Genomic DNA, 27,213 nt, shown 5'->3' on the forward strand with positions numbered 1-27,213 from the left:
GCCCTCTGCTCTTGTCCCTCTGCCCTCACGAATTCCTCAGCCCTGAGTCAGGTTTGCAGCTCCCTCCTGGAGCTCTTTTGGGCTTCATGCTTTACAGCACTCATAGGAAAAACTCCCATCCTCACCCATTTCTCCTCTATTTGGTTGGTTTGAAACAATGGAAGAATTGGGGGCAGTGGGCCAAAATCTCTCAAGTAACACCAAAAAAGTGACACCCACTTCACCACGAATGAGTTATAAATGAGCTCTGCCCAGTGAAGACATCATAACCCATGGGGTTCAGCCAAGGTTCACAGGTTGTCATATCGATTTTTAAAATGACAGTTAATGATCAATTTAGTAGCGAAACTTAAGTGATTGTTTAGAGACGGAAAGGTAACAAACGACAGGGCTCCTAGAGAACTGTCTGACCAGACTGTGAGCCAGGCTTGACATTTTCTAAGGGTGATCAACTCTGCGAAAATCAGAGAAAGTGTTTCACTATTTATTTCTTAATTGAAAAGAGGCTTGAAATTTTACCTACTTGCCTTACCCCAGGATGGATAAATAGTTATATGGCCAGATACTGCTTCAGTTCCAGGGTTAATGTATCTCAGAATAACGTGAAACAAGGAGCCACTTGACTTCCCCACATTCAATGTTATTCTTACATCATTCTGAAATATACCGAAAGGCCATAAAGCATAGAAAAACATTGGTTAAAAGACATGCTAGCCAAACAGTGACTTTATTCTATTCAAGTGTCACCACTGGACTTGTAATGTGCACACATGCGCGCACACACACACACACTCACACTCAGTCAACAAGCACGGAGTAACTTGTGAAAGATGGAAACAGGCAAACCTAACGATGAATTAAAATCACTTACAACCAAAATTACAGTGAAAACGCACTTCCTCAGCAACTGAGATCCTCTTTTGACCTTTTCGTAATCAGGCAGACAGAGCGGAGTATTAGATGGACTAGTTTAAGAAAGCCACAGTGACGGAGCAACCACCACTGGCTAGGAAAAATAAAAAGGCAGAAGAGAAGGAAAGGAGAGGGTATTATTTCACACCACCAGAGAGAGATTGCTTCAGAGTCTGCTTCACATACATAAAGTCTAAATGGTCATAGAAACCAATGGTGGCCAAGGAAAGGTTAAAGACTTTCCTTGTCTTTACAAGGTGGTAACATCTGGATGTAACTAAAATATACCTATTAAATTTTATGATGTTTTATCTCAATTCCTTATGCAAGAGAAATGATGGCTTTTGAACCTTGAGGAGGGGTCCTGTTGGTCCCCAGGGCCTGGGCTCACACAGTGTTCTGTGAATATTGTGGAGCCTGGACTGCTGAAGGAAAGAGTAGACTATTTTAATTCTGAACCACTGACTACACATCCAGATTGGGCTGTGGCCCAAGGAAACTTCATGAAACTTGGAAATGCCCAAATTAGTGGTTCTTTTGGCATTTCCCCCTACTTCTTTGGTTAAAAGGAAGGGGATATTTGTTAACCGAGATATTGGTGACAATGAAGTCTGACTTTGTGTAGAACCACTTGCTCTGGAAGCAGGAGCCACAGGTGACCCACACAGAGGAACTCCTGCTGACCGTCACAATTTGTCTGAATTCATCTTGAAGTGTTAGCTTCAGATGGAAAATAAATATGCAAAAATGTATTAGGAGCAGAGTAAAATAAGTGGTGATTCTGGGGACACCACCAAGGTCCTCTGACCAAAATAACTTTCTCAGAAAATGTGCCATTAGAGATGAATTCCTTTTTGTCCACCAGCTATTCTTTGAAACTGTAAGCACCTGTGAGAAGGCATACACTTGATTGGGTTGTCAGTCATTTACATCCTATTATGACTCAATGGAATTTACTGCTTGTTTTCTGAATAATGAAGTAATGTCAGGGGACTAAAGAAATTAAATAGCTGTATTTGGGGAGTGGCGGGAAAGACTGAAGTGTCTTAAGATCCTAGGTACTATTTCAGAAAGGCAGCTTGGATGGGGGACTATGGCCAGGCAAAAAGCAGTGTTAGAATCAATGAGGGGGAGGGGTCCGAGACAACTGTGGGCCTGTCCCAGCTTCTCTACAGGCTGATTGAGGTAGCAACAGCAAGTAGCAGTCTTGAATGCGCTAACGAAAAATACTGTGCTACCATGATCATTAATTTACCTCTCATATTCTGAATCTCTCCACTGAGAAACAGCTTGAAGAAACCAACCTCAAAGAAAAATTCTGAGGACAAAGCTACTCAATGGCTATACAGAATGTTTTAGTTATAAGTAGCAAGACATATAAGTTGTAAAGGTAAACAAAGAATGTATAAATTCCCCTACTCATTCTAATATAAAGCAAAGATAGATGGATACAGTAGAGAAGAATGAAGGAAAGAGAAATATGGAAAAGAAAAACGAAATAGCACTTAACTAACACTCATTATTTATCTTAGTTTCCAAGTACATAGCAATTCAAAGTTTAAAAAAAGCATCAGCCAAAAATTAGGAACACTAGCTTTACTGGAACTACTTAAGCCAACTCATTTTTGTTTTCCACAAATGGCTTTAAAGAAAACTGTCCCTCACATTCTAGTACAGCCTAACATCGTTTAGGAAACTTCCCTCTTCTTATAAAAAGTCTCCAGAGATAAACACTATTTTTCTTTAATCTCTTAATTTTCTGATTTGGTAATCAAATTAAAGTAACAATGAACTATGAAATCCACACAATACCAGTTAATATACAGCCCTACCCCAAGCCCCAGGTTTAACCTAAACTCCAGTGTCAACCCATAATATGGAGAAAAAGAATCGTGGAATGAGTTCTGGGGACAGGTCACCTTTCAGGGGGGTCACTGAGACTGGTGTGGGGAAGTATCTGAGCTACTCAGCCATGAAGCTGCTTTCTCCGGGCTGCATACCTGTACTGAGGTCATTTGGGCATATCCTCTCCAGCTAAACCCAGGAAATGCCAGCAGATCAAATCCAAACCGAAGGTCTCTCCCATTAGGTGTGCTGCCATCTTCAATCTCGTACTTCATATGATGCAAATCTGGGAAATAGTAGTTGTTTTCAGGCCTTTTGTAATGAAAAGTAAACACATACAGGAGGTTAGGCCCATAGATCATCTGAACATCCTTTAATCACGATAGTTACTATGAAGGAACTCCACCACATTGACAGAGTACATTAAATAAAGGAAAATGAGAAGGATCTCCTGCTCTTTCTCTAAATTATTATTGCTTTCATTCACATAAACATTCACACAAAACATACTCAACACCTACTAATTCCAAGCATTAAGATGAGAAAATCATTTAACACAAGCCATAGTGGCAGCATCCTTTAGTATGTTCTAAATAATTGCCAAAAATTTAGCAAAGTCAAATTAGTTTATTTACTGTGTATTTATTTAATCATTCACCTATACACTCATCACATAAATATTAATATCTATGTGCCAGGCACTCTTGCTAAGGACCGTAGGTATAATGATGAACATGACATAAAATATTTCACATGCTAAATTTCCAAGTTAGATATATTTTCTCGATATGTATTTTTTAATCATTAGAATGACTCTTCTATGCCTTGTTTTCTCTTAAACTATATGCCTATTAAAGAATTATTTTCAAGAGTTCAGCTGTGGTAGGCACAGAGAAGTATCCAAAATATTCCAACATTGTCCGGCATTTAACAAACTACTTAAAGTTCTCAAAAAAAAAAAAAAAAGAAAGAAAAAGAAAAAAAAACCAGACACTTTGCTAATCCAGTCACAAGCTAGCTAATAGCAGTTAGAGGGTTTAATGCCATAAAGATGAATTTGTCAAAGGAAATAAAAGGCCATGCTCCTATACTGCAAATAGAATTAGGAATGCTTACAACTTTTCTGGAAACAATTTACAAAGATCCTTAAAAATGTTCACACACATTGACCCAGTAATTCTACTTCCAGGAACCTGTTCTAAAGAAAGATTTTGTAGATAGTCAAAGAATTAACACAAAAGAATGTTTGAAACAGTGAAGACTTGGAAACAACGTAAGTGTACAATTATGAAATAAATGATAAAAAATTATATAACCATTTAAAATGTGAAGGCTAATGATGATAATAGGAAATATTTATGATATGATGTGAAGAAATCAACACCAGGGTGGAGCAAGATGAAACACAAATGGAAAATGTTTAGTTTTTTGAGACGGCGTCTCACTCTGTCGCCCGGGCTGGAGTGCAGGGGCACTATCTCAGCTCACAGCAACCTCTGCCTCCCAGGTTCAAGCAATTCTCCTGCCTCAGCCTCCGGAGTAGCTGGGATTACAGGTGTGTGCCACCACGCCTGGCTAATTTTTTGTATTTTTAGTAGAGAAAGTGTTTCACCATGTTGGCCAGGCTGGTCTTGAACTCCTGACCTCAGGTGATCCGCCCACCTTGGCCTCTGAAAGTACTAGGATTACAGGCGTGAGCCAGGAAAACATTTTATGCAGGCATTTACAAAGCTCCCCTGGCCCATGGTGAGGCTCACTGGTCTTCAGGAAAACAAACCTACAGAAGTGCCTTCTTCACAGATCTTTTACTCCAAGCCCCCACAGTGACAGCCAATTAGAAAGACTGAGGGAAAGTGCGGCTGGGTTACTGCAACCTCAAACTCCTGGGCTCAAGCTATCCTCCTGCCTCAGCCTCTGAGCAGCTAGGACTACAGGCATGCACCACAGTGCCTGCCTAATTGTTTTTTTTGTTTTTTTGTTTTTTTGTTTGTAGAGATGGGGTCTCACGATGTTGCTTAGGCTGGTCTTAAACTCCTGGCCTCAAGCAATTGTCCCAACTGGGACATCACTCCCTGCCTGCTCTGACTTTTAGAATTCAAATGTTGGAAACATTGAGGGAAAGGAGAGAATCACCTTGCTAAATACAATTTACCTTCACAACATAAAAGATCTCTTTATAAATCTGTTACTATTGCAAGTAGCGAAGGTACCTGAGATTCAGAAGTTATTTTTCTTCCCTTCACAGAGGAAAAATCACTGATGAAACATCAAGGCTTCAAAATATTTATAAATGGTGAAATATAATGGCCTAAGAGATGGAACAATACCATATTTCCTATGGTTCCCCAGTCTCAATCTCCACCTCGTTCCCTTGCTCCTACAGTTCATTGTCACCTGCTTCTGCATGAGACAAAGCACTTCTTCCCCACTTCCAACGTTTTCTTACCCCTACCCTCACCGCAACCCTGGGGAACAACTTTGACCTCTCTACTTCCTCACTGCTGGTCCCGACAGGGAAACAGGAACTGAACCTTATTAGCCCAGGCACCTGGGTATGTGGTGACACTCCCTCTTATGCCCTCTCTTATTGGCCCAAGCACCTGGGTATGTGGCACTGCTCCCTCTTATTCCCTTTCTTATTGGCCCAGGCACCTGGGTGTGTGGCATCACCCCCTCTTATTCCCTCTCTCCCTGGAGCGGGCCTATCTGTGGGCTCCTCCTGCTCCAACGTGCACATGGAGGTTGGGCCCTGAGAACCCACCTCATGCTTCCAGCTCTCGTCTTGCCCATCTGGTTTTTGTACCTGTGGGAACTTTCCAGCGAAGGTGCTTCATGGTCTACACAGTAGAACAGGCTTTATGGGCAAGGTAATCTCCTGTTTTAAACAACTCACACACAAACGTCCAGATTTCAATTGACATAGGACAGCTTCCCCTGCCCTTGATCCTTAGGGCCACTTCTCTCTTCACCAGAGCCGTAGCACAGGCAGGAATGTCTAAGACCGTCTTCCACAACCTGAACATGGGAAGAAGCCTCCCAAAGACTCACCGCTGGCACGCCTTTCCCACGACATGCTCTCGGCACTGGCACACTCCGGAGGGCCCGCTGCACACAGAGGACAACGCCCCACCAATGTCACACTGGCACCCTGAAAGCCAGGAAACAGCAGCAGTTACCCCTTAAACCATCTCCACACTGAGTGCCTCCCCTGCTCTACGAGAAAGGAAAACTGACCATCCCAGTGACACAGTGCCTGCTCTCTTTCCTCTGCCACACCTATCTGGCCGGTGTTTGAAATCTCGGAAATTCCCAAACTAAAATGGTGTGTCTGCACTTGGAAATCAGATTCAACCACAAAAACGAAAACAAAATTAAAATGGTGTGTCTTCCCAAAGGTCTGCTTCTAAGTTGGAGGCGGCTACTATAGGCCAGCTCAAATGCTGTTGTCCAATGCAAAGACGACAGCGGCCCAGGAGTAAACATGCTTCAGAAACCGTGCTGTTCTAAAGAACATGTGATAACCAGGGGCCGAGCGAGAGATTCAGGAGTAGCCTTGTGGGGCAACTGTCCTGTAATTCCCTTATTTAACACAACACTGTCTCTGAAAATCTGATGCTAGCATTTTTGATAATATAAAATATATCTTTAAAATTACTAAATCTTGATGTTATTTATAAAACTAACAGATGCCCTCCCATCCCAGTTATGTTTCTTATAATTAAACCCACAGTGTGCTGGTAGAAGAGAAGTAGAAACAGCTTCACTTGCAATTTACTAATTTCAATGTAATCAATGTTTGGCCAAATTCCCTGGACAGAATGCTTCAGGGCCATCCCGTCAGAAAGTCTGCATGAAGATGACAAACTCAGAAGAAATGTTATTTGGACTATCTTTGTCCATTAACATTGTGCTTTGCTCAGGGCCCACTGGACTTATTTACCTTGACACCCAAAGTAATTGCTCTTTTCCAAAGCAAAATATCCATCTTCACAGGTGTCGCAGGAATCGCCACCCACGTGGGACTTGCAGTGACAGTCACCATCTCCCTACAGAACAATGAACCAGATGACAACATTTTATACAACTACAGAATTCACTAATCTTCAAGATTGAAAACTGGCTCGTTGTATAATAGGAAGCAGGGTAGCCAGGATCTGGAAAGGATTACCATGCACTGCAGAATGACAGAGGTACTAACACACACCCCCAGAAACCCCACAAGCAGTTGCTGTAACATTCTGCTGTTGTCACATGAAAACTTGGCCCACTTTACCTGCCTACACTCTCCAGTTCCACTCACTGTTCCTGCCTTATGGCACTGGCATTCTGTGGAGATAAGAGAGCAGCCTTAAACTAAGGGAGACACAAAAGACAGTTCCTGGCTCTGGGAACATCACACAGCTGCACACGCCAGCACAGTTCAATGGAATGAGAGTTTGCATCGCTGAGGCCTAAAATTGGACTGCTTTCTGAAGTTGGCAGAACAGACCAATCCATACTATCCATCTACAAAAAGTAACGGCTAGTTTATGGCTACTCCATGACAAAAGTTGCAACATCATGGGATTTTTGAATGATTCCAATGCCAACGTCATTACTGATATGCATGCATGGAAATACACTCTATTCAAGGTTATTCAGTATCCTGAACTCGGTGTTTTTAATTCCTTATACTGGCTTCGATATAAGCATAAAATTAAAGTTAAACCAGAAAAAGTAGATTATAAAAACAAGGACATAAAAACCATTTATCAAGTAGCTGCCTTCTCAAACAACAAAATACATACAGAAACAGGCTAGAAATCCCTTGCTGAGATTTTGAAAATGACAGAAGTTCTGCCAAAAGTGGGGGGAGAACATCAGAACATTACATAGAATCTTGTCACATTGAAGTGATTCAACAAATAGCTCTTGTGTGTGGGTTTAGTCACTGGGGCAGAGAAAATTAAGAGAACATTACAATATAGTAAATTATGATAGATAAGAAACCTACCTGAACATCCATTGGGGTTTTCTTTGTCCAGATTCCAATACAACGGTTTGCAGATGCTGCAAGTAGGGCCTTCAACGTGAAGTTTGCATGGGCAAGACCCCTTTCAATGAAAATCGAACAAGCATTTGACATCTTGGAATTAAGACATGTTTTCAAACATGTGTGTGAGCAAAGACTTGTCACAGAAATATATTTTGGTCACGAAAAGTAATTAAGTGTCTCCAGGGGGAAAAAAATACTGGGTTGATTTCAACGGTCTGCGAATTGCTTTTGTTTATTTTTATTCATTTATTTGTTATACATGTAATCCGCATTTGTGGTTAAAAAGAAATTGGAAAATACAGAGAAAGAAAATTTCAAAATCACTCTTATTAATAGCATTGTCAGTGTCTGTTGATACTGTTACAGCAGAGACTACCAATTTAAATAGAAAAAATGCTGAATATTTAACATGTTGAAAATCAGTACAGAATTGTTTATCTGAGAGTGCTTTGGTAATACGCAAGATTCACGGCCTTGCGTCAATGTCATCAAGGCTTACAGGAAGGATGGCCGAACCTCGCTCACTCCATCCATTCTGTGCCTGGAAGTCGGCATCTCTAGGCTCTGAGGCCAAGAAGACAGACAATTTCTAAATTATCTTAGAAAATTGCTCAGAATAGGCCGGGCGTGGTAGCTCACGTCTGTAATCCCAGCACTTTGGGAAGCCGAGGTGGGTGGATCACCTGAGGTCAGGAGTTCGAGACCAGCCTGGCCAACATGGTGAAACCCCGTCTCTACTAAAAATACAAAAATTAGCTGGGTGTGGTGGGGCGTGCCTGTAATCCCAGCTGCTCGGGAGGCTGACGCCCAAGAATCGCTTGAACCCAGAAGGCGGAGGTTACAATGAGCTGAGATCGCAGCACTGCACTCCAGCCTGGGCGACAAGAGCAAAAAAAAAAGGCAAAGAAAAAGAAAAAAATTGTTCAGAATACCATGGTATTGTGCTTGGAATAATGTAAAATAAATTGTAATTATTTTGTACACAGCCAACTTTATTTAATGTGCCCTTGGCCATTGATTTTCTCAATGGTATTAATTATGTTTGTCAGACTTACGTGCAGGGCTCCACAGAGGCAACACCCTCTGAGTAAACCACAAACCTGCAGTAAGAGTTACACTCTAGGACTCCAGAGTAACAAGTTTAAATCTTATTCTTCAGTTTTTGAAAAAAAATCACAAAATCACATATGCTCTTTGAAAAACAACAATGACCTCTTTAAGCAATTTAGCCTTGGGTCTTATTTTAATTTCTGGAAGTGCCCACACTGTTAGTCCTTAATATGCATCAGAATAATGGAGATAGTTAGAATTGCAACCCTTTTATAGTCTACTTACCAAATTGGAGTCGATGGTACCAGCTGGGTCACAAGCACTGCTGGAACCTGAATATGATTCAGAAATTTTTAAATTATCTGGTAGTTTGTTTTTCTCTTTGTTTTGATGTTTCAAGTTTTAAAAAGTTTTGTTTTCAAAAATAGTGTATCTACATTTATATTTTCGATAGATGTGTGGCAAAGTCTGCATGCAATTCATAGTCAGGCATCTTGAGTGACATTTATGGTCCTTAATTTCCAAATTACCTCTTTGGCCACTGAACAAATCTCTATCCTGTCTACTCATGACAGTTCACTTCTAACTGCTGATGAAGAAGGAGATTAGGGAAAGATTCTAAAATTTTGAGCATCATTAGTATTGTCCAGAAGAGGGCAATATTGTACCAAGTGACTTTTAATTGCCCATTTAAAAGAAGTTCAAGAATTTCTAAGTACATCTTTAATTATCACACCTCCTTGTTCCCACCTGTACTAAAGTTATTTATAAAACCAATTGGTTTGTTTTCCTGACTCAGTATAACACTATAAACCAAATATAATCTCTCTTCAATACAGTGGGATGATGTTTGAACTGGGTAAGTCTGTTCTGAGTCTGGTTTTTCAAATCATTTAAATAAATCCATAATAGCATCTTGTTTCCTTGCAAATTGTTCCTTAACCCTATTGGTTTTGTTTGTTTCTGTCTGCCTCACCTTCCCCTTGATGATCCTAATTCTCTCTCTCACTCTTTTTCTTGAGACAGGGTCTTGCTCAGTCTCCCAGGTTGGAGTGCAGTGGCACGATCATAGCTCACTGCAGCCTCCAATGCCTGGGCTCAAGTGATCTTCTCACCTCATCCTCCTGAGGAGCTGGAACGACAGGCATGCACCACCATGCCTGATTATTTTTAAAAATATTTTCTAGAGGCTGGGAGTGGTGGCTTACACCTGTAATCCCAGCACTTTGGGAGGCCAACGTGGGCAAATCACGAGGTCAGGAGATCAAGATCATCCTGGCTAACACGGTGAAACCCCATCTCTACTAAAAATACAAAAAATTAGCTGGGCGTGGTGGTGGGCGCCTGTAATCCCAGCTACTCGGGAGGCTGAGGCAGGAGAATCGCTTGAACCCATGAGGCGGATATTGCAGTGAGCGGGGATCGTGCCACTGCACTCCAGCCTGGGGGACAGAGTGAGACTCTGTCTCAAAAAAATAAAAAATAAATAAAAATTCTAGAGACAGGATCTCATTATGTTGCCCAGGCTGGTCTCCAACTCTTGGCCTCAAGCAATCCTCCCGCCTAGGCCTCCCAAAGTGCTGGGATTACAGGCATGAGTCGCCCTGCCCTGTCCTCTCTTTCTTTTCTGATGTTCTCCTATTCTCTGCATTTTTCCGTAATACTCAACACCAACTTCCAGCTGTTTGTGTTCCATGCCCAGCCTCGGGTTCCTCTCCAGGACACAAACGTTGCCATCCAGCCCTGGGATGAATGCGGCTGCTCACCTTCTCTGCCAGGCAGCCACAGCACTTCCTTCTGCTCCTGAGGCCCATGGAGGTGAGCAGACCCATGCAGGATACCGTCACATCCTAGGGACCTTCAGGCCTTTTGAAAGGCAAGCACCCCCTCTGACTGCCTGCTGCAACTTCCACCCTCAAGGAAACCTGGTCTCCAGAGGATTCTGGTTAGGAAGATTCTGGGAAATGAAGTCAGTCGTGTTTTCAAAGGGCAGGAAGGGGTCTGAGAAACCACATTCTCCTGATGGATATTCTGGGTCAGCCTTCCACAAACACCTCTTCACAGTAGCAAGAGTCCTCTGACATTGACAGGAGCTACTGGTCTGTTCTCTGGCTGCACACACCAGGGAACTCAGGGAAACTTGTGGACATCTCATTTCTGACCCTCTACATGAGCAACCCTTGATCTCTCATATTAATGGAGGGATGAATACCAACCACATCTCATAGCTGTAGGCTTGGTTTTCATCTCCCACTCAGTGCACTCTCTCCAAACTGCATAGACTCTAGTGCATCCCACCAGCCTTCCCCAACACCTGGGCTGAAGTGTGATGACACGGTCCCCCAGAAAGACAGAGGAGGGCAAGGAGAGAGGCCTGAAACACAGCAAAGGTCCTGCTAAGCCTGCTGGCAAGGGGATCTGTTAGAAACATTACAGTGCTGCTAGCATTAACACCACAAGCTGGGAGCGAGAGAAGGCAAGATGCCTTGGGACAGAAGACAACAAATGGCCCCTTTAGCTCAAAGGAGTCACCTATGCCACAGTGCTATCCACAGAAAACTGACATGTGAACCAAGAAACCCACATGTTTAGCGCATGGAAATTTACATTCTTTTTAGTTAAAAAAAAATCATTTCTGGATTCCATTGAGGGTACATATATGATATACGTGTTTTCAAACCAGACTTGAACAGGGGAGGAACCAGGCAGACTAGATCTGTGAAAGCAGGATGTAGGGATGGCCAGTGGTGGGTCTGTGGGGGATTTGCAGGCTTCTCTGGGAGGCTGGCTGCACACACTTCAGAGAGGAACCAGACCTCCAGCTATCTGCTGGCTTCCCTACCTTGGCAGTGGGGGAAATCATAGGCTCCTGAGAGACACCTGTCACACCGCTGTCCTGTAACTCCTGGCCGACATTCACACTGTCCAGTCACTGAGCTGCAGGGCATCTGGTAGGACCCAAGGGCCGAACACCAGCAGGCTGGATGAAATAATTCAATCAGACTCAGGCGGGGGTTGCAGGTATAGGAGGGGGAAGAACCACGTCCCCGGAGCAGAGCATGAGGGTGGAGCCAGAAAGACCCAAACGCAAGTTCCAGCTCCATCTCTTATGAGATCGAGAACCTGAAACAAGCCATTCAACTGCTCTAAGCCTCAGCTTCTCCTTCCTTAAATGGGAGTGATGCTAACTTTTATTTGATAACTTGTTGTGAGGGTTGCATAAGATAATACATAAAAGAGCTGGGGACAACGCCTATCACAGCGAGCACTCAATAACTGCTAGTTTTTATTGCTGTCATGAATTTCATGTTCAGCAAGATTTTCAGGTGCTGGGTGATGGTTTTGGGGATTCTGCTCACCTACAGAAGCTGGTATTCGGCCGGGCGCGGTGGCTCAAGCCTGTAATCCCAGCACTTTGGGAGGCCGAGATGGGTGGATCACGAGGTCAGGATATCGAGACCATCCTGGCTAACACGGTGAAACCCCGTCTCTACTAAAAAATACAAAAAACTAGCTGGGCGAGGTGGCGGGCGCCTGTAGTCCCAGCTACTCGGGAGGCTGAGGCAGGAGAATGGCGTAAACCCGGGAGGCGGAGCTTGCAGTGAGCTGAGATCCGGCCACTGTACTCCAGCCTGGGCGACAGAGCGAGACTCCGTCTCAAAAAAAAAAAAAAAAAAAAAGCTGGTATTCGTAGGAGGAGGATGCAGGGAACAAATGATGGGGGATGTGACTCACTGGAGGGCCACTTTAATTCCATATCCCACTGAATATTCCATATCAAGTACAAGCCATTCCAGGCCAGATCAGCCTACAACTGTCCCTGTTCTTCTCTGTCCTCCTCTCTTTATACCTATTTTCTCAATGTCTAGTGTAGTTATATAGTCATGGAAAAAATGGTGCAGACAACATTGAAATAGACGGGAAAGGCATCCTAGTTTCCTCCCTCCCCCAAGCTGTTACCATGATCTTTGGCTAAGTGATGAATAAACATGTGTGGATGGAGAGAACAGATGCTGGCCATTCATTCTCCTCTTGACACCCTTCCCACTGGGTCAGGTCCCTACTAGCCTCTATGAGACTAGACTTCTATGGGCTGGAGTTGTACAAGGTCATCCCCATTTGCATTGCAAAAACCCTTCTTCTGGAGAGGGATGAGCAGTGGAAATGACCTGACTGACTTCTCCGGCTGAAGAGTTCTACGTCTTAAGAACTGAAAGAAACTAGAGAGAGCATCTCATTGAATCCCATTATTACATGGTGAAGTTCAGAAGTTAAAGGGCATTTCTAAAGTCAATGGATTAGTCTCTAACAAAGGGCTTCAGTCTTTGGAGTCAGACACGTCTGGATTTCAGTACCAGCTGTGCCACTTAACAGCCCTGCAGTCACGGCTAGTTGCTTAGCTTCTTTAAGCCTCAGTTTCCTCTTCTGTAAACTGAAGCTGATAATAGCACCTACTTTATGAAGTCATCAGAGAATCATCAGCAATAAAGCACTGAGCATGATGCTTTGCACAGCCAAAATGCTCAGGAAGTGTTCACGCTTATTAACATTATTCTAATTACCCAAGTCCCCCAGTGCGTGGGGAGGTGCTCTTTACACTTTCTCATACTGAATTAATGAAAATCAATGAGTTGGTAAATCTGACTTCCAAATTTATATCCAGTGTAGTGTACGCAGTAAAAGATACAACCTGTTGGCAAGGTTTCAAAAATTCCATGCTAGTTGGGAGCCTTGGGAAAGAAAAGATTCATAAGGTAAAGCCCCAATTCTGGTGATTTATTTACAGGTAGACTTGGAATCTAAGCCTTGGCCCATGGGGCCCCCACAGGGACGAGACCATGTTATTTTCATTCTCTGTGACGGCCCAACCCATGTACGGTGAATTTCTCTGAAACAGATTTTTAGTAAATGATGGTGAATGACAGAATTTACCTGAGTTGTCATCGGAAACATAAAAGAAACTCTCAGTGATGGAGGGGAACCTGGCTAGTTTACTCACTTACAAATTACCTAGGAGTTTCAACAGGCTATGTGACTTGTTCAGAGAGACACAAGTAGTTGCAGACTCACAGAATTTACCACCATTTCACTTTCCTATTTTACAGTCATCCATCCAGCAGACGTTGATTGAAGGCCTACTGTGTTCAAGCAGCACCCTTGCTAGGTGTTATGGTGGAGGTAAACGTAAAAACATGTACAGTTAGCCTTCCATATCTGTGGTTCGGGATCCGTGCATTCAACTAAACACAGATCAAAAATATTCAGAAAAAACACAACTGAAAAAAAAACAAATATAATACAAACAAAATAATAACGCGATATAACAATTATTTATGTAGCATTTACATTACATTATGCATTATGAGTAATCTAGAAATTTAATGTATATAGGAGGATGTGTGCAGTTTATTTGCAAATACTGTGCCATTTTATTTTATTATTTATTACTTATTTATGTATTTTGAGACAGTTTTGCTCTGTCACTCAGGCTGGAGTGCAGTGGTGCGATCTCGGCTCACTGCAAGCTCCGCCTCCTGGGTTCACGCCATTCCCTGCCTCAGCCTCCCGAGTAGCTGGGACTACAGGCGCCTGCCGCCACGCCCAGCTAATTTTTTTGTATTTTTTTAGTAGAGACGGGGTTTCACCATGTTAGCCAGGATGGTCTCGATCTCCTGACCTCCTGATCTCCCCGCCTCAGCTTCCCAAAGTGCTGGGATTACAGCCATGAGCCACCACACCTGCCATACTGTGCCATTTTATATCAGAGACTTGAGTATCCTTGGCTTTTGGTGTCAATGGATGGTCCTGGAACAAATCTCCCATGGATACTGGGAGTTGACTGTATTCCCTGATCTCAAAGAGCTAAAAATCCAGAAGAAGGACTAGAGAATGATTGACATAGAACACAGCTCTCCCACAAGACACTACCCACTCCATACAAAGCATGCCTAATGCTCCCCTAGCTATTGGCAGACAGAAGGACAAACACTCAGATCTCCTATTGCCATTTTCACCTGTCTTCTCTCATGGCCCATGGTCCCAACTGGCCTGTCTGCAGAGGTTAAGTCTCTACCTACTGGTAGAATTCTGAGGAAATGTTCTTGGGTTCTACAGTGGTTAATTTTGTGTCAACTTGGCTAACTATGTTGTCAAATGGTCAAACACTAGTCTAGATGGTGCTGTGAAGGTATTTTTTTAGATGAGATTAACATTTAAATCAGTAGACTTTGAGTAAAGTAGATTATCTTCCATCATGTGAGTGGGCCTCATCCAATCAGGTGAAAGCCTTAAGAGAAAAAGACAGATGTCCACCAAGGAAGAAGGAATTCTGCCTACACATTGCCTTTGGACTCAAGCTACAAAACCACCTCTTGACTGCATCTCCAACCTGTTAGCCTACCTTGCAGATTTTGGACTTGCCAGCCCCTACAACTATGTGAATCAATTCCTTAAAATAAACCTCTCCCCATCCACACACACACACACACACACATGCATACAATATATATGTACATAGATAAGTAGATAAGATGTATTGCTATATCTATATTTTAAGTAGATAAGATGTATCGCTATATCTATATTTATCTATGTGCCTATCTATCTATCTAGAGAACCCTGACTAATACAGATTTTGGCACCAAGAGAAGTATTCTTAGAGGACCAGAATTTTTTTAAATTCATAAATACAGGTAGGGTCTCACTATGTTGTCCAGGCTAGTCTCAAACTCCTGGCCTCAAGTGATTCTCCTACATTAGCCTCCCAAAGTGCTGACATTATAGGAATAGGCCACCATGCCCAGCCAGGAAGAGAATTTTAAGAATAAATTCTCTGAACTGGTTTGGGGGTTTCTGGAATTGGTTCTCTAAATGACTAGATTTAGAGGCACTAATGAAATTAGTGAAGAAAGCACTGATAGTCATTGGTGTGATGTGGTAATAGAGATACACAAAAATATCACTATTAGATACTCCTAATCAAATCATTATGATAGGCAGGGTTCTGGGTGACCACGTATTTGATAACATAGAACATTTCTGTCAAACTAATGGGCATAATGAGCTTGGTTGGTTGCTCCTAATTGGGCTGGACAAAGTAGGGAAAGAAAAGGAGTTGAGGGATTTGAATTCCCACTCAAATGTAGCATAAATGACCTGAAAGTTTCTGTGTCTTCCCAGAAAGAAATCCTTATCTCCTACAGCCTCAGAGCTGAGACTGCAGAAAACCAAACCAAGAATCTTCATCCTGTGAGTGTCTGAATTGCAATGCAAGTTAAATTCCAAACCTTGCAGAGGATCTGCTGTTAAAGTGGGGGCATAGATTGGGAAGGAATGGGACTTTGAAAATTGGTTTGGGGACATATGGGAAGATCATGATAAAGATGGGGACACTGAACCCCTAAATTCCAATGAGTCTTCTTTGTCAGAAGAAGCAACTGCACCCCACCATGTTTGAGCAGGTTAACCCTGCTTTGCCTGAGAAAGCTGTAATGACCTCCCCTGAGGGAGCTGTCATGGAAGACCCTACTGGTTCTCTTCAGGACCCACCTCCATCTGACTTTCCTTATCAACTGATAACTGGACTCAAATCCCAGCAAGCCCTGAAAGGTGAAGTACCAAGTATGACCCATGAGAAGGTACACTACACTCCAAAAGAACTAAATGATTTTTCCAATTTAAACAGACAGACAGCTATTTGAGGAATATCTGTGAGAATCGATATTAAAGGTGTGGAAACTGCTGCCATCGAATTGGAAAACCTAAGTACAATGGGGGTAACTGGGCCCCAGGTTGGTGGCAGCTAAATGGTGGCAATAAACCACCAAAAGCAAGGTGGGTGTGGTTACCATAATGGACAGCAGAGTTGAAACAGCAGTCAGAATAGTCTGATTCAGAGACCTGTGCTGATTAGTTGATCATGGTGTTCCTGGGAGTGAAATAGATGGGAAGTCTAGCAAATTCTGACTTGCTTTGTAGAAGTGGAAGAGTTCTAGGTCAAATGAACAAGTCTAACTTGAAACATAAAAATAGAGTCATGTCCCCTCAATCAATTCCCAGACCTAAGCTGGTTTACAGACCCAGAACTCTTTGAACGAAGGGGAGAGTAGATACTATGTGGAAGAACTCCACTCCACCACCAAACATTTATGAGGTAAATCTTTCTCCTAGCCTTTTCCAAAAAGACCTATGGCCTTTTACCAAAGTGACTGTAAGGTGGCAAAAAGGAAATAATCAGATCTTTCTATTCTTTCTATTTTTGGACATCAGCTCTAAATTGACACTAATTCTAGGAGACCCAAAATATCACTGTGGCCCTCTGGTCAGAGTATGGTTTTATGGGGGTCAGGTGATCAATGAAGCTTTAACTCAGGTCCATCTTATAATGAGTGCAGCGGGTTCCTGAAATCATCCTGTAGTTATTTCCCCAGTTCTGGAATTCATAACTGGAATATACATCCTCAGTAAATGGCAAAATCTTCACATTGGTTCCCTGACCTATGGAGTGAGAGTTATTATGAGGGAAAAGGCCAAGTGGAAGCCGTTAGAACTGCCTCTACCTAGGAAAATAGTACAACCAAAAGCAATACATCATTCCTGCAGGAATTGCAGAGATTAGTACTACCATCAAAGACCTGAAAGATGCAGGGGTGGTGGTTCCTACTGCTTGCCCATTCAATTCATCTATTTGGCCTGTACAGGAAATAGATGGATCTTGGAGAATGACAGTAGATTATTATAAACTTAACCAGGTATAACTCCAATTGCAGTTGCTATACTAGATGTGGCTTCATTGCTTGAGCAAAATAACCTATCACCTGACACCTGGAATGCAGCTGTTCGTCTGGCAAATGCTTTTTTCCTTCACATCTTGTAGTAAAAACCAACAAGCAGTTTGCTTTCAACTGGCTAGGCCAGCAATATACTTTTACTGTATTAGGCTATTCTTGTGTTGCTATAAGGAAATACCCGGGGTTGGGTAATTTATGAAGAAAAGAAATTTAATTGGCATAGTTCTACAAGCTGTACAGGAAGCATGGTGTTAGTATCTGCTTCTGGTGAGGGTCTCAAGGAACTTACAACTCATGGCAGAAGGTAAAGGGGAGCCAGTACATCACATAGCAAGAACAGAAGCAAGCTAGGGGGAGGTATCACAGCCTTTTAAACAACCAGATCTCAGGTGAACTCAGAGAGCGATCTCACTCACTATCAGGAGGACAATACTAAGCCATTCGTGAAGGATCCATCTCTGTGACCCAAACATCTCCCACCATGCCCCACCTACAACACTGGGGATCAGATTTCAACATGAGGTTTGGAGGGGCAAACATCCAAACTATATCACTGTCCTACATCAGGGATCTATCAACTCTGGTCCTGTGTCATAATTTAGGTTGCAGGGATCTTGATCACCTGTCCCTCCCATAAGGCATCACATTGGTCTATTACATTGATGATATTATGCCAATTGGAGCTAGTGAGCAAGAAGTAGAAACTACTCTAGACTTATTGGTAAGACATTTGGGTGTCAGAAGATGAAAATTAAATCCAATAAAAAATCCAGAGTCTTCTACCTCAGTTAAATTTCTAAGGGTCCAGTAGTGTAAGTCCCAGAACAACGGAAGGTTCTGCAGCAGGTCCAGGCTGCTGTGCAAGCTGCTCGGCCACTTAAAGCATATGACTGAGCAGATCTAATGGTGCTTTTAAGTGGCAGTGGCAGATAGGGATGCTTTTTGGAGCCTTCAGCAGGCCCACATAAGTGAATCACAGTAAAAACCCTTAGGATTTTGGAGCAAAGCCCTGCCACCCTCTGCATATAAGCCATCCTCTGCAGAAAACTTTTTTTTGAGAAAGAGCTTTTCACTTTCTACTGGGTCTCAGTAGAGACAGAAGGCTTAATCATGGGCCATGAAGTCACTATGTGATGTGAGCTGACCATTATGAACTGGGTGTTATCTGACCCACAAAGCCATAAGCTGGGCAAGCACAGCAGCATTCCGTCATCAAGTGGAAGTGGTATATGTAAGACTGGACCCAAGCAGCCTCTACACAAGTAGGCTATGCAAAGAACGCCATGCTCCACACTCCTGTTACATTCCACATCTCCAGCATTATGGCGAGTTCCTTGTGATCAGTCGACAAAGAAAAAAAACAGTTAGGCCTGGTTTAGACCAGGTACTGCATGATATGCAGGCACCACCCAAAAGTGGACAGCTGCATCACTTTTTCACCTTCCTGGGACATCCTGAAGGACAGTGGTGAAGGGAAATCCTCCCAGTGGGGAGAACTTTGAGCAGTGTGCTGGTTGTTCACTTTGCTCGGAAGGAGAAATGGCCAAATGTGAAATTACATATTGATTCATGGGCTGTGGCCATTTCTTTGACTGGATGGCCAGGGACTTTGAAAAAACATGATTGGAAAATTGGTGACAGGGAGATCTGGGGAAGGGTCTGAGTGAAAACCCTCTCTAAATGGCTAAGAAACATGTCCTATGTGAATGCTTCCCAAGTAGACAGGAGGATCTGTTCTGTGGATACCAGGCAGCCTCTGTCCCATCCACTTCTATCGTTATCCAGTGGGCTCACAACAAAGTAGCCATGGGGGCAGGGATGGAGGTTATCCCTGGGCTCAGCAAAATATACTTCCACTCACCACAGCTGAGTCCCCAGTCTGCAAGCAGCAGAGACTAACACCGAGTCCTCAATATGGCACCATTTTCCAGGGTAATCAGCTGGCTACCCGGTGGCAGGCTGATTACTTTGGACTGCTTCTATCATGGAAGGGGAAGTGTTTTTGTTCTTACTGGAATGGACACTTACTTGGATACAGAAATTCCTTCTCTGCATGCAATGCTTCTGTCAAAACTACATTTGTAGACTTGCAGAGTGTTTTATTTACTGTCATAGTATCCACATAGCATTTCTTCTGATCAAGGAACTCGCTTCACAACAAATGGAATGCAGCAGTGAGCCCATGGTCATGGAATTCATTAATCTTACCACTTTCCCCACCATCCTGAACAGGTGGCTGAATACAACAGTGGAATGGTCTTTTGAACACCCCGTTACAGTGTCAGCTAGGAGGCAGTACCTTGCGGGGCTGAGGCAAGGTTCTCCAGAAGGCAATATCTGCTCTGAATCATTGTATCATATCTGGTTGCTCTGATAGCCAAGATTCAGGAGTTCAGGAATCAAGAGGTAGAAATGGGAATGGCATCACTCACTATAAACCCTAGTGATCCACTAGCTTCCAGTCCCAGCTGCCTTCTGCTCCAGTGGTCGAGAGGTCTTAGTTCCAGAGGAAGAAATGCTTCTACCAGGAGCATGACAATCATTCTATTGAACTGGAAGTTACGACTGCTACCTGGTTTCCTCAGTCCCCCGAATCAACAGACAAAGATAGAAGCAATTGTGTTCCACTTATTACCAAGGGGAAAATGAACTGCTCTTCCAAAATGGAGGTAAGGAAGAATATGTCTAGAATAGAGGAGATGACTTAAGATGTCTCTTAGTATTACCGTGTCTTGTGATTAAAGTCAATAGAAAACTACAACCCAATTCAGGCAAGACTACTGATGTCCGAGACCCTTCAAGAATGAAGATTTCTGTCACTTCCCCAGGTAAAGAACCATGAGGTGCTTGCTGAGGGCAAAGGGAATGTGGAATGGGTGGTAGAAGAAGGTAGTTACAAATACAGTTTGAGTATCCCTTATCCGAAATGCTTGGGACCAAACATGTTTTAGATTTTTTATTTTTGAGATTTTGGAATATTTGCATTATACCTGATTGGGCATCTCAAATTTGAATATTCAAAATCCAAAATTTTCCAATGAGTATTTGCTTTGAGCATCATGTCAGCACTCAAAAAGTTTTGGATATGAGAGCATTTTGGATTTTGGTAATTGGGATGCTCAACTTATACCAGCTCCGACCATGTGACCTGTTACAGAAATTAGTATTTGTAATTGTAGTGAGTATTTCTTCCTATTTTGTAATGAATATGTTTTTTATGTATATGTGTATGTTGTATGTATGTGAAACAAAAATCTTTGTTTTCCAACTGAATGGCAAAAAATCAAATAATGTGATTTAAAAGTGGGCAATAGACATTTCTCAAAAGAAGACATACAAAAGGGCAACAAGTATACGAAAAAATGTTCAACATCACTAATCATCAGGGAAATGAAAATCAAACCCACAATGAGATATCATCTCCAGTTAGAATGGCTATTATCAAAAAGACCAAAAATAGCAAATGCTGGAAAGGATGTGAAGAAAAGAAAACTATTATACATTGTTGGTGGGAATGTAAATTGGTACAGTGATTATGGAAAATGGTATGGAGGTTTATTTAAAAACTAAAAGTAGAACTACCATATAATCTAGCCATCTCACTATTGAGTATCTATCCAAAGAAAAGGGAATCAGTGTATCAAAGGGATACCTGTGCCCCTACGGAGTTTTTTAGGCTCTAAAATGAAGATAACTTTTTTTTCAACTTTTAATTTAGGTTCAGAGGGTACACGTGTAGGTTTGTTAGTTATATGGGTAAATTGCGTGTTGCTGAGGTTTAGTGTATGAAACCAAAAAATCGCCCAGGTACTGAGCATAGTACCTGATAGGTAGTTTTTCAGCCTTCACCCACCTCTCATCCTCCTCCCTCTAGAAGTTCCCAGTGTCCAGTGTCTATTGTTCTCATCTTTATGTCCATGTGTATTCAATGTTAAGCTCCTACTTATAAGTGAGAATGTACAGTATTTGGTTTTTCTACTCCTGTGTTAATTTACTTAGGATAATGGCCTTCAGCTGCATCAATGTCACCGCAAAGGACATGATTTCATTCTTTTTTATGGCTGCATTCTATTCCATGGTGTATAAGTACCGTATTTCCTTTATCCAGTTCACTGTTGACGGGCATCTAGATTGATTCCATGTCTTTGCTATTGTGAATAGACTTGTATGCCCATGTTCACTGCAGCTTTATTCACAACAATCAAGATATGAAGTCAACCTAAATGCCCATCAACAGATGAATGGATAAAGAAAATGAGGTATATATACACAGGGGAATACTATTCAACCACAAAAGTAAATGAAATCCTGTTACTTACGGCAATATGGATGAGCCTGAAGGACATTATGTTAAATGAAGTACATCAGGAACAGAAAGATAAATTCTGCATATTCTCACTCATATATAGGAGCTTAAAAAATTTGAGTTCATAGAAGTAGAGAACAGCACAATGGTTAATAGAGGCTCGGAAGTGTAGGAGTGGGGATAGACAGAGATTGCTTAATGGATACGAAACTACAGCTAAGTAAGAATACATCCTAGTGTTCCCTAACACTGTAGGGTGAATGTGGTTAACGATAATTTAGTGTATATTTTCAAAAAACTGGAAGAGAGGATTTTGAATGTTCACAAAAAAAAGAAATGAATTTTCGAGGTGACAGATATGCTAACTACTGACTTGATCATTACACACTGTATCTACGTATGGCAATATCACTCTGTACCGCATAAATATGCACAATTATTATTTGTCAACTAAAAATAAAAGGAAAGTCATCTTTTGTTTTCTTCACTCTCTCATCTCCTTATCATTCAACCTAAGACGTATTGACTTAATACCACAGTATTGAAGTTACAGGATATCAAGGGGAAGCTCGAACATTACCCAAGGACTTTATTTCTTCTTCTGGGGAAAGGGTTAGTGCATTTTCAATTGTATACAGGATAGTCGTATCATGTTAGTCAGAATTGTGTCTTGTTATACTCTTTATTGACGATTAAGTACGGTTTCAAGAAATGTATATGAGTGCCAAGTTGGCGAGGCAAGAACTAGTGTTGGGTAATTTTATATGTCAACATGACTAGGCTATGATGCCCAGATGTTTGGTCAAATGCCAGCCTAAAGGTCACTGTGAAGGTATTTTTTAGACAAGATTGACATTTAAATCAGTAGATTTTGAATAAAGCAGATCATTCTCCATCATGTGGGTGGGCCTCATCCAATCAGCTACAAGTCTTAAGACAAAAAGACTAATGTCCCCTGAAGAAGAGGGAGGAATTCTGCCTCCAGACTGTCTTTAGACTTGAGCTGCAGAATCAACTCTTTTCTGGGCCTCCAGCCTGCCAGTTCAACCTACAGATTTCAGACCTGTCAGCCCTCACAATCTCATGAGCCAATTCCTTAAAATATATATATATCTTTCTCTCTCTCTGTCTCCCTCTCTCTCTCTTTCTCCATATGTACACACACACCTCCGATTGGTTCTGTTTCTCTGGAGAACCCTGGCTACTACAGGCTTGTTCTGCTATTTCTGCCCTAAAGGAAAGTGAATGCAGAGAGGAAAACATCCATGCAGGCATTAGGGTAGCTGCCCGGAGCGCAATGGTGGCAGCTCCACAGCATAACGAGGGTGACACAGACACTGGTCTTAGGACCACAGGGGTTATCTGGGGAGCCAGAAGACCCAGTTACTCTTTGGAGGTAAAAACAAAGGCTTGACCTTAAAAGCATTTGCAGTGTTTTAAAATTGTGAATTAATCTGGCAACACACTTCTCATTTTAATCCAACTATTAGTAAAAACTGCCAAATCCCAAACACCAACTCAAGCATTGGCAGCCCTTTTCTCACTCTTGGAAATACTATAAGGCTTTAAAAATATTTCAGTTCTGCTCTTTGTTTTGCTCCAGGTCCTTTGGAGTTTCTGGAGTATTTTACTTCTTCTTGTCTACTCCTCATTGTTTCTGCTTTAAGAAACTTACTCTCAAGAAGAATATAAAATAAGGATCACCAAAAAAAGTCTTTAAAATAATGATCATAAAGGTCCTAGAGGACAGGGGCTTGTCTGTCATGGTCTTGAATGTCTTCCAGGATTAAATGTAGCCCTGTTCCACAGTACCTGACAAATAGCTGGTTGTTACATGAGAGAATGAGAAACTATTGAAATCCTTCTTCAGGTCCAGCCCTGTATAATTCTTGGTATGTGTTATCTCATTGTATCTTGCAACATTGCTATCAGACAGGTATTGCCATAAAGAGTGCCTTCCTCTTCACCTGCAGTAATAAGCTCATGAGCGAAGCAACACTATATCTCTCACTGGCAACATATTTATAGGACTTTTCTAAAGAAAGCCCTGATACCACAACCCAAAGGCTACATCAGACTCTAATGGGAATGGTTCTGGGCCCTGGGTCAAGTCACGTGGGTGGGGCTGGAGGAAGCTGCACTTCCAGGTACCTTCAGTTCATGTCATGAAAGGACCACCCATTTCCACATTGCTGCCTTCCTACCCTCTGTTCTGAGTACTAGCTAGCTGCTGCCTAACAAGCTGCTCCAGAAAAGGAGGGGAAAGGGGAATAGGAAGGAGGAAAAGAGGAAGAGGAAGAGGAAGAAAAAAATGAAGAAGGGTAGGGGGAAAAAGGAGGAGAGGAAGGCAGGAATGAGGGATGGGGAGGAGAAAGAGGGAAGAGTAAACCCCCTAAATAACCAAATTAACAGTTGTATTCTGTGGTCGAAGACACAGTCAAAAAACCCATAAACATAAATATATATTTTATATACATATAGACAATTCTCCAATATGGTCTCATATATATATTAATTTGATTAATTCCCCCAAAAAGAAAACCATAGGGCACTTCAGTGAGTCAAAGTCAAAATGAAAAAAATACTGCATTGTACTTAGAAAAGTCTGGAGTAAATTAATTTAATGCAAAACATAAATCCAGGACTGCAGTTGGCAAAAGCAGCTTAAAAGGGTTTTAAAATTCTCTTTAAAGAAAATTTTGAATTTTTTTTTTTTTTAGACGGAGTCTCGCTCTGTTGCCCAGGCTGAAGTGCAGTGGTGCAATCTTGTCTGACTGCAACCTCTGCCTCCTGGGTTCAAGCAATTTTTGTGCCTCAGCCTCCCGAGTAGCTGGGATTACAGGCATGTGCCACCATGCCCAGCTAATTTTTGTATTTTTTCATAGAGACGAGGTTTTCCCACATTGGCCAGACTGGTCTAGAACTCCTGACCCAGGTGGTGCGCCAACCTTAGCCTCCCTAAGTGCTGGGATCACAGGCGTGAGCCACCATGCCTAGCCAGATTTTGAAAATTTTTAAAGCAAGAAAGAGCAAAGCTGTAAGAGCACTTTTTGGCTAGAATATACTGGGCCAGCTGATACACCATTGTGAGCCATGTTGATTTGGTTGTAAAATTCAGTGGGTCAAGTAATTAATTCCCTCTAAAAAAAAAAAAATCACAATAGCTATCAGAAAAAAAAGGTAGTTACAAGACAAGGGGAAGCCATCACAGACAAAATGTTGCATCCTCCCAAACTCTTACCAGAATGGTTCAAACCCTAAACAACAAACTGCAAGGTACACCTCGACACCACACGAGGCAGTAAATTTCTTGCACAGCTCAGAAAACAGCTCTTAAGCATGGGCAGGCTTCTTCGAGGTTGGATCTGTATGTATTAGTCCTTCACTTGAGCCAAGACTTTAGACCACAGAGAATCCAGCAGAGGCTGACCCCAGACATTCACCTGCCGGGGCCAGAAGCATGCCTGCTGATGTCCTCCAGCCCCTCTCTGAGAGGCTTGATAGTCTTTTCCCTCTCATGCTTCCGGTGAGGTCAGAATGGTCTGGTAGACCTTTAGAAGCAGAGGTCCAAATCAACTCTACGAAAAATATCAATGAGGCCAGACGTGGTGGTTCACGCCTATAATCCCGGCACTTTGAGAGCAGAGGTGGGGTGATCACTTGAGCTCAGGAGTTAAAGGTCAGCCTGGGCAATATAGTGAGATCCCATCTAAAAATTTTAAAAATTAAAAAAAAATCAATGGGAAGATAAACACTTATTTTTAAAAAGGAGTCCTGGCTCCAACCATTTAAAATAAGAGATACGACATTATCTTCATGTACTGTAGCTGATTAAAGAGCTTTTGATTTAGATGTCAGTTTCTTAAGGAAAAGAATGCTACAGTTAAACCTCACAGGGTTTCCCAATCTTTCTCAGGATTGGTCACTTTGGGGAACTATGTTTTCTCAAATTGCTGAGGATTTTACTGACACATAGTTTTGCCATCCTGTCTTGGCTATGGCACCCTGATTTTACCATGGGGGAACCTCTCTTCCCTTGCTCCATTCATGCTATTCAGATGGTGTTGACCCCACTTCTAGTTCTGTGGATATGGGGGAAGACTCAGGCTTGGCCAATCAGTGCACTGAATTCCACGGCCACAGGACTAATTCCAGAACTGGCATGTGGTCCAATCAGAACCAGATGTGTCCTGGTGGAAAGCATACTCTTTTCCTAGTCTTGAACCTAGAAGGATATGTATTAAGTCACCTTGAGCTGCCATAACAAAATACCATAGACTGGCTGGCTTAAACAATAGAAATTTATTTCTCCAGTTCTAGAGGCTGGGAAGTTCACGATCAAGGTGCTGGCTGGTTCAGTTTCTGCTGAGGGCCTGCTTTCTGGCTTGTAGATGGCCACCTTCTCACTGTGTAACTGTGTCTTCACATGACAGAGGGAGAGAGAGAGTGAACGAACTGTCTTGGGTCTCTTCTTATAAAGACATGAGTCCTATCAGACCAGGGCTCCACCCTTATGACCTCATTAAACCTTAATTACTTTCTTACTCCAAATACAGTCACATTGGGGGTTAGGGCTTCAACATATGAATTTTTAGGGACACAATTCAGTCCATAATAATGTGTGTCTAAGAGCTGCTGGCTGCCATTTTACTATCATCTGAGGCCTAACAATGAAGCCAATATACAAGATAGCAGAGTGTATAGATAAAGAAAAACAATCTTTTAAGCCACTAGATCAAGCTATTCCTGAAACCAAATATGCCTGGACTTTTCTATTACTGCCAAGAAGTTATTTTTGCCTTAAGCAGTTTAGATCTAGTTTTCTGTCATGTGAAACTGTAAAGAGTCATAACTGACTCTCTAATCACCAAACTATTAACTACTAGTTAACTATTTCATCTAGTACTCATTTTAACTATTAATATTTTAACTATTTAATCTAGTACTCTTACTCAAATGTATTTTATACTCTCCTTCCCAATGAAGCAGGTACATGAGACATAATTTAACTCTTTCTCATGACCTACAGCTATCACTATAAATGTCCATTTACTTAATCTAATAGTGATACCCTCAGGACCTTCAGAATTGGGTTAGCTTGTTTGCCCTTCATTCAGTGGGCCCAGGCTGCTGTACATCTTAAGTTTCATGTCTGCCTGTCTGTTTTCTCCCTTGCTATGAATGCTTCGCCTCAGTGATCTTTTCCCTGTCTCCTAATTTTACGTTTCTTGTTTGGACGAACCGAGGCAAGATGGTGCACTTCCGGGTTCTTCTTC

At 42.2% G+C, this 27,213-nt stretch overlaps 1 protein-coding gene across 2 annotated transcripts in view; it reads right to left on the reverse strand.

Moving 5' to 3' along the window:
• LAMA3 (laminin subunit alpha 3) overlaps window positions 1–27,213 on the reverse strand; it is a 271,772-nt gene that overhangs the window by 133,397 nt on the left and 111,162 nt on the right. For both annotated transcript variants that reach the window (XM_023207778.2, XM_023207777.2), the window contains exons 13-20: window positions 11,685–11,822; window positions 9,128–9,174; window positions 7,751–7,850; window positions 7,031–7,083; window positions 6,698–6,803; window positions 5,806–5,905; window positions 2,913–3,069; window positions 533–656 (exon numbers count right to left, since the gene is read on the reverse strand). In XM_023207778.2, coding sequence (XP_023063546.1) covers window positions 533–656; window positions 2,913–3,069; window positions 5,806–5,905; window positions 6,698–6,803; window positions 7,031–7,083; window positions 7,751–7,850; window positions 9,128–9,174; window positions 11,685–11,822 — 825 coding nt within the window. The remainder of the gene's footprint in view (window positions 1–532; window positions 657–2,912; window positions 3,070–5,805; window positions 5,906–6,697; window positions 6,804–7,030; window positions 7,084–7,750; window positions 7,851–9,127; window positions 9,175–11,684; window positions 11,823–27,213) is intronic.

The sequence above is a fragment of the Piliocolobus tephrosceles genome, chromosome 18 (assembly GCF_002776525.5).
Source record: "Piliocolobus tephrosceles isolate RC106 chromosome 18, ASM277652v3, whole genome shotgun sequence".
In the NCBI taxonomy this organism is placed as follows: domain Eukaryota; kingdom Metazoa; phylum Chordata; class Mammalia; order Primates; family Cercopithecidae; genus Piliocolobus; species Piliocolobus tephrosceles.